The 20,182-nt window shown below is 20.0% G+C and overlaps 1 protein-coding gene across 1 annotated transcript in view; it reads right to left on the bottom strand.

Moving 5' to 3' along the window:
- LOC128966163 (hemicentin-1-like) overlaps nucleotides 1-16,182 on the bottom strand; it is a 34,483-nt gene extending 18,301 nt beyond the window's left edge. Inside the window, exons 1-3 of the mRNA XM_054312978.1 lie at nucleotides 16,164-16,182; nucleotides 13,261-13,593; nucleotides 12,975-13,085 (exon numbers count right to left, since the gene is read on the bottom strand). Coding sequence (XP_054168953.1) covers nucleotides 12,975-13,085; nucleotides 13,261-13,593; nucleotides 16,164-16,182 — 463 coding nt within the window. The remainder of the gene's footprint in view (nucleotides 1-12,974; nucleotides 13,086-13,260; nucleotides 13,594-16,163) is intronic.
- Between the last annotated feature and the right edge of the window lie 4,000 nt (nucleotides 16,183-20,182).

Below are 20,182 nucleotides of genomic sequence, written 5' to 3'. Positions count from 1 at the left end.
TCTATAATATAATATATAATTTTTTTTCAAACACTTTGTCATCAAATCTATACTATATATATCACATATACAGTATATAATAGATCCAATAGTAAGATATTTTATATATAAACTTATAAAACAAAACAATAGCAACAAAAAAATATATACTATGGTTTGACATTAAATGCTAACAAAAAAAATATATATTATGAAATGACACATGAGATTAAAAAAAATTGGCTTAAAAAATGGGTTATTATTATTATTAAATAATCTTTTAGTTTATCAAATGATATCATTGTATTTACAGTATGCTATGGTATATAGTGTATGATAAAACAATATATAACTTATTTCATATATATTATTTTTTATGGAAAAAATATGACATTATTTAAAATTTATTTTTTTAGTCAAAATATATATTATAAAAAAATTAAGCCATATATTGATATATATTTTGTGTTTTATATACATATTTATAAATTGACAGAAATATGTCGTAACTTTAAATATATATAAAGTAAGTGAGACATCATATAATTTTTTTATATATATATATCAATATATAAATATATGGCTGACTTGACATCAATAGCATAGGGACTACACAATAAAACACACACCTATTTTCACACTTTATATATATATATATACTATTTATTTATATTATACATGAATATATATCTATATATATATACTTTATATATATATATATATATATACTTTATATATATATATATATATATACTTTATATATATATATATATATATAAATTTTGATAGTATTATATCGATTAGTCAATAAATTTCATCGTTTCATGCGAAACAATGTGAAACTTAAAGCCCCCCTCCTTTCAGTCAAAAAAATATATATAAATAAAAATAAGATATAATGTATATAACAAAAAAAAAATAAAATAAAAAAATAAAATAACGATTCATTGGTGAGGAGGGAATCAAAATACCATATATATATTGATATATATGTATATATATTTCCAATAGATTATATATATATATATATAGTTTTTTAGATTTACTTACAATACAGTTATATATACCGATATATATATATGAAGTGATGTCTAACTGTATATAATAATAGCTGAAGAAAATGAAATGAAATGTTAGTCCGAAACAGTTGAGTGCTTACTAACAATCAGATTCATAGAGAGAGAGAGATAGAGAGAGAGAGAGAGAGAGAGAGAGAGAGAGAGAGTCGAGAAAAACTCGGAAATTTACTTCACTTTGTAGTCATATTTATATCAAAAAAAAAATTGACTCCTTTTTCAAACTTTTTTTATATATATATATTTAGTATATATTTATATTATTTGATAGTCACTCGTCAGATATATATACATATATAGATTTACTGTATATATAAATGTATTGATTTTATATACATTATATACAGAGTAATGTACAGAATATTTCCAAAAAAAAATAAAATAAAAATAATTTTATTTAAAGTTTATTCAATACATACAGTATGTATATATATATATAAATACTATACATATATAATATAATATATTCTGTCTGAATAGACATTTTTTTGTTAAATATAAATATATTTATATATATATATATATAATAAAATATAAGTCAAATACACAGTCAAAACTAATATACTGTATAAACTAATTTAAAATCAACAAAAAAAAACTAAATATGAATATTAATGACAGTAACAACAAAATAAAATAATAGTTTAGTTAAAATAATTATATATACTGTATATATAGTATATATTTAATATATTACTAGTAATAATATTAATGATAATAATACCATAGTGTGCATAACAAACAAAAATTTTTTTATATGATATACAGTGTATATAATTTATATTGTATTTATCTATATATATATATATATATATATATATATATATATAATATATACTGTATATACAAGTTATACTATTAATTTTCATGATATCATATCAATTTTATTTTATATTATATTATAAATAATACAAAAATTTGTTTTCTCACGTTTTGCCAGTTTTTTTTTGTTGTTGAAGCAAATACTAAACTAACTGTTAAACTTAAAAAAAGGCATTTAATAACAACAAAATGTATTTAATTTATGGCTAAAACAAATCGCAAACACAATTAGAGAGAGAAAGAGAGAGAGAGAGACTGAGAGAGAGAGAGAGAGAGAGAGAGAGAGAGAGAGAGATACCGTATGTTTGATTGTGTGTCTCATCACTACTACTACTACTACTACTACTACTACTACTACTACTACTACTACTACTACTACTACTACTACTACTACTACTACTACTACTACTACTACTACTACTACTACTACTACTGCACACAAATATATAGTATTAAAAAAACGATATTATATTCACAAAGCATTAGTTGATTTGAAAGCCAAACAAATATATCTCACAAACGCCTCACGAATTTAAATCAATTTTCTTAGTTATCACTGAATTGCAGTCAAACATAACATTTATTTTTTTTTTATTTAAACGACATTATACTGTATTTTTTATTTTTGTTAACTTTGCTCTCTCTCTCTCTCTCTCTCTCTCTCTCTCTCACTCACTATCTTTCACTCACTCACTCACTCATCAATAACAGTGCTAAACAAACAAACAATTTAAACAGTGAGTGTATATTTTATTTTATATAAAATAAAAATTTTTTAAAAAATAAATATTAATATAATACTAAATATTCATATTAAAAAAATATTTATTATTTTAAAAATTTTGTGTATAATATATATATATATATATATATATATATATATAATCTAAAATTTTTTAAAAAAATAATAATAATTTATTATTTTATGTGTTTAGATAATAATTAATTTTTTTTAGGTTTCTTAAAAAATTTTATTTTATATATTATTATTATTTATTACAAGTATTAGTTAGTCTTTTAATTTGGAAAAAAATATATATTATTTCTAAAATAAAATACAATTTATTATTATTATTTTTTTTTTGATTAAATAAAAAGAAATTAAATAATATATTATTAACTAAAAAAACACACTTTTTTCGCACTTAAATTAAAGAGTCGTTAAATTTATTTTATATATATATATATATATATATATATATATATATAATCTTAAACTAAAATTCATTGCTTTAAAAAAATAAATTGCAAGCAATACTTAAACACTATTTTTTTCAATTTTATTAACACCTAATAATAATAATAATAAAATAAAATAATATAAATTATTTTCATTTAATAAATGGTAATAAATAACATTTTTAAAAAAAAACAATAGACATTTAATAATATCGTAGTTATTGAGTGCTAAACTAAAATAAAATAAAAAAAAAGTAAATGAAAAAAATATATATTTAATATATTTTTTTTAATATTAAAACATTTTTTTTATATTCATATTTAAGTGTTTCACATATATATATATATATAATTGATAGACAAATATATATAAACCTATAAATGATAATTATATATATATATTATTTATATATATATATACAGTATTTTATTATTGCTTTTTATAGGATAATATTTTATACTTTATGAAACAATTTTTTTTGTTATTATTAATATTATTGTTATTATTAATATATAATATATATTATATATAACTAACAAAAAATTGTATGAAATTACCTATTTTTTCATGCCTTTTATTGTACATATATTTTATTTTATATTATTATTATTATTATTGCAATAATAATAATAAATATTGAATTATTAATATATATATATACAAAAATCAACAATAAGTTTAAAATATTTTTTGTTTTGTTTTATGTTAAAATAGGATTTAATATTACTTACAATTATATATATTTATATATACAATGTATAAATATAAATTTATTTTATTTTATATATATATAGTATAGAAATATCAAGTAATCTTTGGATAAATTTTTTTTTGTAAAAAAAATAATAATTTTCTTAACAAATATTAAGAGAATTTTATTTAATATTAATATCGAAAAATATTATCGAAATTAACGTATAAATAATTTATATGAAAAACATATAAATTTTATATTAATCTGTAACTAAAAGCCAACAACTTTTATTTTATATACAGTATATATTATTGTAATATAAATATATAATAATACTGTATTTATTGTATTAATTTTGTAAGTAAAAGTATATAAAGTTAGTTATTATACAATAAAATATTAATATTAATTTTATTTTGATAATACTTTCTAATTATATTTCATTATATATATATATATATATATATATTAATATTATATTTGATATTTCAAATTTAATCTAAAAACTAATTATTGATAATAAGTTATTATTAATAACATAATAATTATTGATATACAGTATTATACATTATCAGAGTTTTAACTTAAAATTTTATTTCATTTAAATTGTAATTGAATTTATTTTATTTTTAAAAAAAAATATTAATAAATTATTTAGCATTTAATTAAACATTAAAATGATTAAATACGGAAAATTATTTTGTTAATTATTAATAGCTATGTCTATTATATCATTATATAATTATATCGATATATATATATATATCTATTATAATAGTAGTTTTTTTCATATTGTTTTGCAAAATAAATACATTAAATAGATATACAGTATATTACAATGTATTTATTTATAGTAAAATAGAAAATAAATGTTTATATATATATATATATTATAGAAAAACAAAATAAAACAAAAATAAGACATAAATTCTTCAAATAATTTACTGATTTTTTTCTATATATATATATATATATATATATCAATAGTATATATCATATATTTATTTATAGTATTGGTTTTTATTGAATGCTGCGAGCATTTTGAATATTATGGCAAAATATATACTATATATAAACTATTGAATACAATAACAACAAAAACATTTGTTTTTTTTCTATCACTTACTATATAAGTATATATATATATACTGTCTGTATGTCTATCTATCTAACTGTCTGTCTGTCTGTCTATCTGTCTGTATGTCAGTGTCAGACACACACACACACACAGAGACAACAATCATAAATAATACCTGATTTTAATATCAGATATAAATGTAACAAAAAAAATATGTTGAAAATAAATTGAATCTATTTATAACTTAATATTTATTTACTACAAAAAAAACAAACAAACAAACAAAAAATATTTCCAATTTTATTGATACTATTTTTTATATTGATTTTTTGTTAACTCAATACCAATGTGTTTAATATGTGTTTATAATTTAATAAATAAAAATTAAATAAACAAATATTTATTGTTAATATCCCATATGTTATATATATAAAAAAAATTTATTCAATATTCATGTATTAATAAATAAATAAATACATTATTATTTTTGTTATCTACGGGGTGTATATCTATAATATATATATATATATATATACAAAATTAATATTAATAATACTACTTATTGCATAACTTAATATTATTATTATATTTTGGTTAAACCTAACCATATTATAACCCACTCCCTCCCCCTTCCCCAACAAATGGTATTATCTATCAAAAAATAAAATAAAATCATTATCTTATTTGCATAATTATATGCGCAAATAAATGTGGTATAATATTACTACTAATACTACTACTACTACTACTACTACTACTACTACTACTACTAATACTACTACTACTACTACTACTACTACTAATAATAATAATAATAATAATAATAATAATATATAAATATGTATTTTTTTTGTCTCTTAAATCTCTGTGTATATCAATGAGGCATTACTTTATGTGAGGAAAAACATGTAATATTAATATATATTATATATTATAAGTAGTTTAGTATTATACTGTATAAACCCTTAATAAAATTTTAGTTTATATATATAGAAATTTATATACCATTATATTAATATGTCTAGTGATTTATATATTCAATATATACTGTATAAGTTTTATATGAAAATTACATTTATATATTATAACTCCTATTTATATATACTTTATATTAGCGACCAATTTCTAGACATCACTAATATATATAAATATATATACTGTATATATGTATAGTATATACTGTTTACCCAATTATTCAAATATATACATATACTATACGTGTTGTTGTTGTTGTTGTTATAAATATATTGCTATATCAATATATATATATATATATATATATATCCTTAAAAATTATGTAATATTTTGTAGTCAACATCAAAAAAATGTTTTTAGTCAAAGTCATCAAATAAATAATATTGATATATATATATCAATGTTTACACTTAACTCTAATGTATCAATACTTATAAATCAAGTATCCTATTTTTTTAAAAAATAAATAAAATAAAAATAAAAGTTTGAGTAAGTTTTTTGTTTGTTTGTTTGTTTGTAAATAATATAAATTTCTAATTTATATATAAATTATATAAAAACTGTTTGTTATTAGTATTAATTTATAACTGATATAGATATTTGTATAACAATAAGTAGTTTTTATTTTTTAAATTAAATAATAAATTTTTCATTGAAATATATATTTTTTTAATATATTAATTTATAGCAAATATTAGTAAAATGAGATAAATTTATTTCTCATTAAACTAAAAAATAAATATTTTTTGTTATATTTTTTGTTAAACTTTCATTTTTTATATACAGTATATATATATAAATGAAAGACATAATAATATAATTGATATAAGTATTGCATATAATCTATCATTAAATATTATATATGATATAATGTTATAATAATAATAATAATAATAAACATGACATCAACAGAAATTTTTATATATATTTATATTTTAAATATATATATCAATATATTATATAAACTTATATATATCATCACTAAAAAAACTATTGTATATAATACACACACATATATATAAGCATATGTTGACAGTGATCAATAAACTTGTAGTCAAATATGTATAGATATATATTTGGCAAATAATTTGCATAAATTGAAACATATATATACTGTATTTGAATGTATTATTATATATTTATTTATTGATTGTAAGTGATGATGATTATAATAATAATGATGATGATGTTTAATATAAATTTATCAACAAAAAAATAACATCAATTCCTAGTATAGTATAATATATAATACAATATATATATATTAGACTTTATTGTATAAATATTTATGTATTATATTTCATACTCTATATAATATTTAATACTAATATAACTTTATATATATATATATATATTATTGTATAAATATAATTTATCAACAGTTTATTCATCATTGTCAGTGTGTGTATGTTTGTATGTGTATATATGTGTGTATGTGTGTATATATGAGTGTATATGTATGTGTATGTATATGTATATATATGTTTGTATGTGTGTGTGTGTGTTTGAAATACACATATATATATACATATAGTTTGCATTTTTATTACTTTTTTTGTGTGTCACGAAATATGATTTTTTAGTTTATATTTTGTTGTTGTTATTGTTGTTGTGAAAAAAAATCAGTCAATTTGAATAGCAAGTGAGTTAGACAGTGGGGGTGGGGAAGGGGGGTTAGGGATAGGGAGATAGGGATAGGAAAAAATAATAATAAACTGTTATATAATATAATATAATATTATATATACTGTATTTTTTTTGGGGGGGGGGGAGTAATACTGTTATGAAATCGTAAAAAAATATTTAAATAATATAAATATATTTATTTATCTATCTAAACGTTTTAAACGTTATGAAACATATGTGTATAAAAATTTTTACAAAAATATATATTTAGTATTAAAATACAACAACAACAACAAAAATAGTTGACAAAAATTGATATGTTTTTTTTCTATGGAAAAATTAATTATATTTTCAATAAATAAAAAAAATATAAACAATTTTTTTTAAAAAATAAAAAATTAAATACATTTACTTAAAGCAATTGGTTTGTTTCAACAACAAAAATAAAATTAATTTAAATATATATATATCATATATATATATAAACAAATTAAATTATATGCAATAATTTATTTCAAAAAAAATAAAATAAAATAAAATCATAATATTCATACAGTATTGTTTTAAATAAATTTATATATATATTTCAAATTATAATAAGTAAAAAAAATTTTTTATAAATATAATAACAAAAACAACAATAAGTTATACTGTAATACAATAAAAAATTATTTGTTTTAAAAAAAATAAGATTTTTCTACTAAAGATTTCTTTTAAATATTTTTTGTTTTGTGTTTTTAATTTGTTTGTATATCTTATTTTGTTTAGGATATTATACATACATATTGTATATAATTTATCAAAAAATAAAATAATATTCATTACATTTATTTCTCTATTACTCTTTGTTTTATTTGTTTGTTATTTATATATTTTATTATATATATTATATATATATACTATATATATATATATATATATATGATAAATATAGATATTATTTTATGAGAATATTTATTTTATTTTTGTTGCTATACTAATGCTTATTATTTTTTTTATTATATTGTATTGTTATGTTATATACAATATATATATATATATATATATAAATATTGTTTTATTTTCTATTTTATCTCCTAAAACACTTAATGACTATAGAGTTATAAATAAATATATATAAAAAAATTCATTCAATAATAATCCCCTAAAATGACTGGATTTCTAAATAGTTTTTATTTTCTGAAAACCCAAACATAATGTATAAACTATTGAATATATATAATATATATATTTGAATACAAATTTCATGGGCATAACAACAATATTGTCAATCAATTTTTAAGCCTTTATACAGTATATAGTATATTATTATATTATAGTTTTTTATGCATATGTAATACAAAATATATATATATACATTATATTAGTTACCAAAACACTTGTCATAAAATTTAATGAAAATGATTTATTCTGCATATTATTATATAATTATAAAGAATATAATATTATCAACAATTATTTTTTTGAAGTTTTATATATATATATATAATTATAAGAATATCTATATATATATATACTAAGATACAAATATATATATATATATATAATGTTATATATATATATATATACAGTAATATACTAAACAATAAACCAGACAATAATAAAATGCTATAAAATACTATATAATATTATATATATATATATAGAAAACTGTTTGCTATCTCTCTCTCTCTCTCTTTCTCTCTCTCTCTCTTTCTCTCTTTATCTCTCTCTCTCTCTCTCTCTCTCTCTCTCTAAAAATAAAACACACATTTCATTTAATACCATAAAATTAGGAGTATTTTGCTCTCCATTGGAGACCAGTATTACAGTTAGTTTGCGAAAAGACATAAATGAATTAAAATAATTGTCAAACAAAGTGAATACCAGTTGTTTTCCTGAATAAGAAAATTAGTTGATTTTCTGGGGGAAAGACATCTCAAATGAGTAGTAGTAGTAGTAGTAGTAGTAGTAGTAGTAGTAGTAGTAGTAGTAGTAGTAGTCATACTATATAAGTATAGCCACAACATATAACACTAATAAGGACACCACCACTACTACTATACCATTGAATACAATAATAATAATAATAATAATATACAGTATTTAACTGTATTATAGAGTATTGTGTGTAACAAATAGTAGTACTACTGTTTGATTGCATTTTGTTAGGCTATGCTCTCTCTCTCTCTCTCTCTCTCTCTCTCTCTCTCTCTCTCTCTCTCTCTCTCTCTCTCTCTTAAAATTGATGGCAAATAACTTTAACTGTTATTTTCAAATGTCTAACTCATTCACTTCACTCACTCACTCACTCACTCACTCACTCACTCACTCACTCACTCACTCACTAACTGACAAAACTGTTTATCTGTTTGTCTGTCTTTATGGTTGTCTTATCTCTCTTTCTTCTCTCTCTCTCTCTCTCTCTAACTCTAAGAATTGGCGTCACATCACGTAAAACATAAATATATATTGAGTTCTCTCTCTCTCTCTCTCTCTCTCTCTCTCTCTCTCTCTCTCTCTATGGAGTTAAACAAAAATATATATAAAAAAAATTTTATTTTTTAGTATTTTGAAGTATTATGATAGCCTATTAAATATATTGATATACATTGTACATTGTATATACATTTAATAATATAAATAATAAATTTAACAAATAAATAAATGTTTTTAATTTGTTTTTCTTTTATTAAATTTTATATATAATATAAATTATTAGTGTTTTAATTATTTTATTTATTTTTTTATAAATTTCAATATTTATTTTGAAAATATTAAGCAACAAATATTTTAGTGTTAAATAGTTGAGTAAATAATTGATGAATAGCTTTATAAATAAGTTAATTATTTTTTAATATTAAAATAAATAATTTACTAAATTTTTTTTCAGAGAGAAATAACTAAATCTATTTAATATTAATTATATTTATATATTATATTGAATATCAAATGAAATTTATGATTACTATTTATGATTTATAATAATATAAAAATCAATAATATATTTATTTCATATATATATATATATATTGCTTAGGTGTTAAAAATATTTATTTTGCTAATATATATTTAACAACAACAACAACAAAATAGGCGCTAATATATATTCAACAATTGATTAAATAAATGCATAAAACTTGTAGTAATAGTAGTAAAGTGTTTAATAAAAATGCAATGTTTATAATGTATATAACATATTATGCATAATATATTAAAACCACAAAATATTCTGTGAATAAAAAAAATTATTTTTTTGTTGAAAGAAATTCCTCAAACAATAGATAATGTATAATAAAATACTGTATAATATTATAATAATTGATTTTATAGTCAGTCAGTCAGTCAGTTAGTCTCGTCTCGTCAGTTCAAACCCTTTTAAAATCCAAGCGAGTAAATGAGCGAATGAGTGGGTGAGTGAGTGAGTGAGTGAGTGAGTGGGTGGGTGAGTGAGAGAGAGAGAGAGAGAGAGAGTACAGACAGAGGAGAGACGGTTAGTGTAATAAAAGTGATTCAATAAAAAAAAGTAAGAATTATAAAGAATAATATTATACTGTATACTATCAGTGCTATCATATCATACCAGTGCTTAATATAGTATACCCTATATTCTGTACATTTATCTGTACTGTTTATATGATACATACTATACATAACATTCCCTGTTTTTCTGTCTCTAGTATTTTTATTATATATAGTATGGGTTCATCATCTCATATGTATGATATATGGCACGTCTCTAACACAGTGTGTGTGTGTGTGTGTGTGTGTGTGTGTGTGTGTGTGTGAGTGTGTATGTATGTATGTATGTGTGTGTATGTGTGAGTGAATGAGTGTATGTGTGTGTGTATATGTGAGTGTGTATGAGTGTAAATGTATGTATGTGTTTGTGTGTGTGTATGTATGTGTGTGTGAATGTGTGAGGTTATGTATGTGTGTGTGTGTGTGTGAGTGAGTGTGTGTATGTATGTGTGTGTGAATGTGTGAGGTTATGTATGTGTGTGTGTGTGTGAGTGWGTGTGTGTGTGTGTGTGTGTGTGTGTGTATGTATGAGTGTGTATATAAATTTTGTGCTAAAACTATGATATATGGTATTATTATTATTATTACAATATATATATACAGTGAAAACAATGCCTTATTTTTCACTCTCAACGAAAATCTCTGAATAAATATTTATTTATTTATTTATTTTTGCAAAAAATATTTTATATATATTTTATGTCTCGAAAAAATTTTCTAAATATTTTTGTTGTTGTTGTTTGTATTTAATTCATAAATTGCAATAATGTTGTAGTTATTGTGTAACTATTTATTAATATTTATTTATTATTATTATTTTTTTTTTGATTTAACTTTCAGACACATTATATATAATAATACATTATTTAATATCATTATTATTATATTATAAATTATTATTAAATATTTTGTGTTATAAAACTTGCTTTTTTGTGTTGAAAATGTGTTATATTGTAATATAATTTTTATTTTTATTTATAATGTTTTTTATTATTAATAATATTTAAGCAAAATTAATATTTAGCTTTTATGTGCATTATTTTAATATATATTAAATATATATATATATATATATATATATATATATATATATATATATATAATATTTTGCTTAAATAATTATTTAAATATATATAAATATGTTTTTTATGTAAATTTTTTTATATAATTTAATATCTAATAATAATAATAATATTATTAAATACTATATGTATAATATTACTTATTATTATATTATATATAAAGTACTGTACTATTGACTAATAATCATTAGCGCAAAAATACTAGTATTTATAATATTTATATATTTTTTATCTAAATTATATGTATTAAATAATTTGTTAAAATATAGTGAAAAAAAATAAATAATATTATACTAGAAAATTAATGCACAAAAAAATATTATTTATTATATATATGTGCCTATATTTCTATAATAAATAAAAATAATAAATATTTAGTAAAATTAATATTATTATCAATAACAACAAAATAAAATCATTGTAGACATAACTGTATGTCAAAAATAATTGAATTGATTATATTTGTCTATACATTAATAATAATAATAATAATAATAATATATTAGTACTTAATTTAATTTCATCATAACTTTTGACTGAATTGATTTTGTTTATAACATTAAATTAATTACATTATTATTATATATTGATATATGTCATACAGTGTGTCAATAAACTAATATGTTTGTATGTGTATATATATACATATATGTATGTGTATGTATGTGTGTATGTATGTGTGTATGTATGTGTGTATGTATTTGTGTGTGTATGCATGTGTTTGTATGTATGTGTGTATGTATGTTTGTATGTATGTGTGTATGTATGTGTGTATGTATGTGTGTATGTATGTGTTTGTATGTGTATATATATGTGTGTGTGTGTGTGTCTATATGTATGTGTATGTGATTCACTGTCTATATACTACATGTCGGATATAAACTAATTTATTAAATATATATATATATAAACAGTACAGTCAAATAGTAATAACAACAACAATCATCATCAACTAACTAACCTCCATAAGCTTCGCAAACAATCGTAAGACTCTGGCCCTCATCGTAGGGTCCGATCACATCCCGGAGCCTATTTCCGTCCATGTCTTTAATGATGACTTGTTTTGGCGGAACTATATATATATATATAAACAAGAAAATAATAAGTAATGACAACAACAACAACATAGACACTAACAATAGAAACATATCTAATATAAACAGTAGTAATAATAATATATTATTTTTTGATGTCACCAACAATAGGGGGTGGGGAGGAAAGTATGGCTAAAAAGTGGTAGTAATTACCGGTAACATTCAGATGAAACAGAAACTGTTGGGTCCTATGTTTACGATAGTCGACACGACACTGATATTCATCTTCATCGGACTCGACTACCGGATCCAATGTTAACGATGGCGGCTGTCTGGACATATCCATTACGGCCCGACCGGCCAACTGATCGCCGGGTACTTGCTTAGAGTTGGCCAGTCGACTGGTACGGGCATCGACACTGTAGATGGGTATACCAGTTGAACCCTTATACCAGACCAATAGGGATACGTCATCTTCAATCCATAGACTGGTATTACACGGCAACGATATTTGGCCGCCGACTACGGCCCGCAATTCACTGATAGCTATAATAATCAAAATAAAAAATAAATTTAATTAAAACTAAAACAAAATAATTGCTATAAAAAATCGATATAATTATCTTATTATAGATATTATAGTTATTATTCTTATATATATTGAATATATTTTATATTTTTAAATAACGCTATTATTATTAAAAAATAAAACACTCAAAGAAAAGCAATATAATGTGTAACTTATTTTTATTTTATTTTTTTTGTTTGTTTGAAAAACTATTTATAAAACTAATAAAAGTAAGTCCCGGCTATATATATATACAGTATATATATAACTATACTATAATAGATTAGGAGTGAGTGAGTGAGAGAAAGAGAGAAAAGGAAAGAGAGTTATATAAAAAAAGAGAGAAATTTTTTTTCAGTGATTAGACTCGTTATAGTAAACTATAAGCACAACAACAACAACGACAACAACACAATCAACAACAACAACAACACAATAGCTATACCAAGCAATACAACCAACAAAAAAAATAAATCTATAAATTGTATCGAAAGGCAAAACGTAAGTATCAAATGGTCGGTCTATTTAAAGAATATATATATATATATATATCTTATTATTGATTTTGAGAGCAAACTATTTGATATTATATATAATATATATAATATATATATATAGTATATATAAGCAAAAAGCGTTATAAGTTATTATATTATATAAAACGGTTAAATGAAAAGACACTATGTTTTGTGTTGTTGTTGTTAAATGGTTGAGTTATATACGGTATATATATATATATATACTGTATATATTGATATTGACAATAATAGTATAGTAGTTAAAAATAATATATTAAATTATATACGGATATTATATAATAATAATAATAATATAAAGTGAATTGAATGGAAAATAAATAGTTTTTTTCTAAAAAAAAAATTATTTTAGTTTTAGTTTTTTTCTATCAAACAATTATATGATAGACTGAGTATTATTATTATTATTATTATATAAATGAGATAACTTTGACACATATGTGTTTGCGGTTTATTATTATTAATATTTTATTAGTTTTGAATTGTTTAATATTTATTGATAACTTTTAAACACATAAATACATACTGTATATTTACACACACATATATACACACATACACACACACACACACACACATACACACACACATACACACACACATACACACACACACACACACACACACATACACATACACTCACATACAAACAATTTTGTTAACTATGCAACAAATAACAAACAAAAAATCAATCATCAATGTTAATTATTTATTATATATATTTATATATACAGTATATATTAATACTTTACAATTATATAATGACATTTATAATGTGTGTGTCTATAAAATATAAATGATAGATATGAAATTAATTTTATAGTAATAACAACAACAAAAAAAATAACAATAAATATTTAGTGCATTAACCTGTTTATCGTTGTTGTTGTTGTTTATGTTTATTTTTAATTGATCCCTGGATATTTTAATTAAATTATAGGCCTGTATAGTCTATTGCTATTATTATTATTATTATTATTATTTTGTTACACATTGCCTCAGTAATTATCATTAAATTATATATATATATAGATAGTATATATATATATATATATATATATATATAGTAAAAAATATTATATAATAAAAACTCTACATTAAAATATCTCTAATGATAATAATTGAATAAAAATCTAATTTATATATTATATATATATATGTAGATTAAGTCTCTCTCTCTCTCTCTCTCTCTCTTTATAGTCGAAACAATTTGTTATATTTTTTTCTACATTATATGATATCTGTATTTTTTTACACAAACTTAATGTATGTGTGCATTGAATACATCATAAAGAAAAATCATAATTTTATTTTACTTTTCAAAAAAAATAATAATTAGTAGTTTTTAATAGTTTTTATATATATATATCAAAAAGTATATCTTTTCATATATTATTATTTTTTTGTATATAATTTATAGTTATATATGATAACAATGAACAAAAAACTAAGTTGCGTAACAACAACATCAACAACAAAAAAAAAGTTTATCAGTTTATATATGGGTATAATTATATACATTTATATATCATATATGTAGTTATATATATATGTAGAATAATAGATATAAAAATAACTACAACTATATAAATATATATATATATATATATATATAGAGAATATTCTGTATACAGAATATTCTTGTTTTCTAAACAATACTTAACAACAACAACAATACACACACTAAGCGATTGCAGTGAAAATTTCTATTGATTTTTGTTTGTTTGAATATATACTGTATATAAAACCTGAAACAACTGTGAAATGTGTTTTAACAAACTGTTTTGCACAAAGAGTTATATAATATATATATAGTATATACCCATATATATATATATATATGTGTGTATATATAATATATACCCGTATAAACAGTATATATGTATATATAGCTAGCAAACTGTGTACTCAAATAACCGGAGAGCCCTTTTTTGAGATGCCATGTGCTTAGGATATGTATATAACAGTACAGTACTACTGTATATACCGATACATACATACAGTGTCTATACTCCATGAGCGACAGGTCATCGTTGTTGTTGTTGTTGTCGATCGTCTACTCTTTTGCCGTTAGACTTACACAACAAAAATAAAACGTTTTGCGCTTTTAATGTCTTATCGCTTATAGCTAACTATTTCGCTTATTTTGTTTTATATATATATATATATATAGTATAACAGTATTGAAAGAGAGAGAGAGAGAGAGAGAGAGAGAGAGAGAGAGAGAGAGTCTAATACAATATAATATAATATAATGTGTGTAAGTATTGGGCTATTTTTTGTTGTTGTTGTTGCCAACAGCACACACACACATACATACACATACATACATACACATACACACACACACACACACACACACACACACACAYACACACACATACAGTACACTGACATTATTATATTATGTGCGGCCACTAAGCAATCCTATAACACACACACACATATACATACATACACTATATATATATATACAACTTATATAATAGTATGTTATGGATGCTATGTTGATGTTACTGACAATTTAGATCACCACTACTTATATATATAACAAACCGTTTCATATATATATATATATATACTTTTGTCTAATTAGTTATTCTCTCTCTCTCTCTCTCTCTCTCTCTCTCTCTCTCTCTCTCTCTCTCTATCCTTTGATTTGCTTACTCTTTCACTCCAACGTTATAAAGCAAAAAAAAAAAAAAAGTTTCAGTGATATCACAACAAATCTGTTTCCCAATACTACTACTACTACTACTACTACAACTACACTACTATTGTGTACTAACTTTAAGGACAACTAACTCATCATTTATATTCTGGATCTTTGCTGAATCTCTCTCTCTCTCTCTCTCTCTCTCTCTCTCWCTCACTCACTCACTCACTCACTCACTCACTCACTCACTCACTCACTCACTCACTCACTCACTCACTCACTCACTCACTCACTCACTCACTCACTCACTCACTCACTCACTCACTCACTCACTCACTCACTCACTCACTCACTCACTCACTCACTCACTCACTCACTCACTCACTCACTCACTCACTCACTATATATATATATATATAGTATACTATAGTTTGTCTCGACACTCATCAGGGATTTAATATCAAGTAATACAACAGCAAATAATATTATTATTGACTATCAGTTAAATATATATATATATATACTTTTCATACAACACACACACACACACACATAGACAACAAAAACGCAAACTACTGTTTCCTTTTAAAACTATTGCTTATTTCCAGAGAAAACATTTATATATTATATAATGTATTATATACTGTATATATATACAGTAAGTTGATATGATATACAAACAGGCAATGTATGTCTTTATTAGTGTACATTGAGAAGCACCAGTAGTAGTAGTAGTAGTAGCAACATCAGCATCAGCAGCACCGGTAGTTTCATATAACTGATTAAAACTAATCACGCAATGTAACGAAAAACTTAAACAATATTTTATATTATTTTTATATAATGTATGATTTTTTTTTGTTAGACTTAAGTAAAACTCTAGTATAGTATATACAGTGATATTAATTATATACTGTATTTGTTGTTGAGATTCATGAATCTTAAGACTACTACTACTACTACTACTACTACTACTACTACTACTACTACTACTACTACTACTACTACTACTACTACTACTACTACTACTAACTACTACTCATCTATCAATTTGTATTATAATTTTGTTTTATCCAAAAAAAAATAAATAAAATAAATAACATATTGTTTTTAATAAACAATTTAAAAATTGTAACATGAAATAAAATTAATATTTAACCATTTTTTTAAATTTAAATAGGAAATAAAACAATTGATTAAAATTTATTCATGTATTATTTTTTTTATTTAGTTAGCATATATATATTTGATTATATATATATATATATATATATATATATATATATGCATATCAAAACAAAATAGTATAAAAACCATACATAAATTATATAATAAATAATTATATTAGTTATAATATAATTTATATATATATATATGAGCGTTAAAAACAATTTTTTATGTTTTGTTTTAATATATATATATGATTTGATGTCGCATTCAATTTAATTTAGTTTTTTTTTATCCATTAAAACTTATATCACTTGAGAAATACAATATATATATATATATATATATATATATATATATATATATATATATATATACTGTATATATATATATCTACAACAAAATACTACTATTACTTAATATAACTAAATATACATATATTGCTTATAAAATATCATAACAACATTAGACATAATAAATATACTGAATATATATTAGTTAAAAATAAATATTAAATAAAATAGATAAACAAACATAAAACAAACAAACATAAAATTGTATAAATTAAATTATAAATATAGATAGCAATATATAAATAAATTATAATTATATAATTTAAGCAAACAAATTATAAAAATCAATATATATATCTAAAATTAGAAATATCATAATATAATATTCAAACATATTAAAGTGGCTTTTAATATATATTTACTTTTATAATTTACAAATTTTTAATTATATATATATACATATATAATAATAATTATAATCATAACATACTAATTATAATTATTAATATTAATTACAAATCTGGTTTAATCATTATTAATTATATGATTACAAAAAGTTTTTTTTATAAATATTTTTATTACACATATTATGATATATTAATAACTTTATGTCTACTTTTTACTAAAAATTACTAGAAATTTTTGTAATTAAAAAAAATAAAATTTTTAATAATACTATCAGTAAAAATATAATTATATAGATATATATATAAATTTTTATTAGCACTTTATTTTTGGGAATGTAGTTGAATATAATTTTTTTTTTAAATTTTATTAAACAAACAAAAACATTAAGTTTAAAATTATAATTGTTTCGATAAAAATAATTATTGATTAATTTAAAATATATATATAATAATATTATTATTAATACTTAACATTAATAATAAATTACAAAATATATATGAATATAATATAATCTCTAATTAGAAAATTAATTTTAATTAAAGTTGTGTTATATATATACTAATTATAATATACTTTCAATTTGTATAATAAATAATATAAACGTCAGATTGTATATAATGTCAATAAAAATGGGTATTAAAAATGACATTTAATTTTATTTATATTTATTTTTTGATATTTAAATAAATATCGTAGACTTATAATAGATTTACGATATATTTAAAGCATTTAAATAAATAAATAAAAATAAAAAGCAATTTGTATTTATAGTATTAATATAAAACTTGACTTTATATATATATATATATATATATATTTATAATTTCATATTTACATGAATTTATTATTTATAAGCTTTTTATAATAAACAAAACAAAAATAATATGTTAATATGCAATAAAAATATTATTTATTTTTCTAAACAAAAATATTTTTTTTATTATTAGTTTTGTTGGTCAATATAAGTCCACTTATAACTTGTATAATATACTACTAATGGTATTTAATAATAATAATAATAATTTTATTATTATAAATAATAATAATATAGTAATGGATTTCAATACTACTATTACTTAATAGTATTTACTAGTAATGTATAATTTATATAATATATTATGACATTAAATATATAATAGATTTTTAAGTTTAGTTAATGTGTGTGTGTTTGAAAGGTTATATATATTTTTATATTTATATGATATATATATCTATATATAATTTATTTAAAAGCAATATAACCAACAAAAATAAAATTGATTTTATCCCAGACTAGAAAATAATCAAAATATTAGCGAAAAAAATATATTAAATTTCAATAAATGAGTGTAATTTCAGATGATTTTTTGTTTTATTATTATTATTATTCTTATGAATTGAATTTTTCAAACAATAATAATAAGTAATAATAAGTTTGAGAGATATAAGAAAAATTTATAACACAACAACAAAAAATGTTAATAATAATAATAATATTTTTCTCAAAAATTTTTTTTAGTTTAGTTTC

Source organism: Oppia nitens, unplaced genomic scaffold (genome assembly GCF_028296485.1).
Source record: "Oppia nitens isolate AA-2021 unplaced genomic scaffold, nextdenovo-longstitch-racon4-pilon3 scaffold19_pilon_pilon_pilon, whole genome shotgun sequence".
NCBI lineage: Eukaryota > Metazoa > Arthropoda > Arachnida > Sarcoptiformes > Oppiidae > Oppia > Oppia nitens.
Note: the sequence above shows the minus strand (reverse complement) of the source record. Positions and strands in the feature narration are given on the sequence as shown.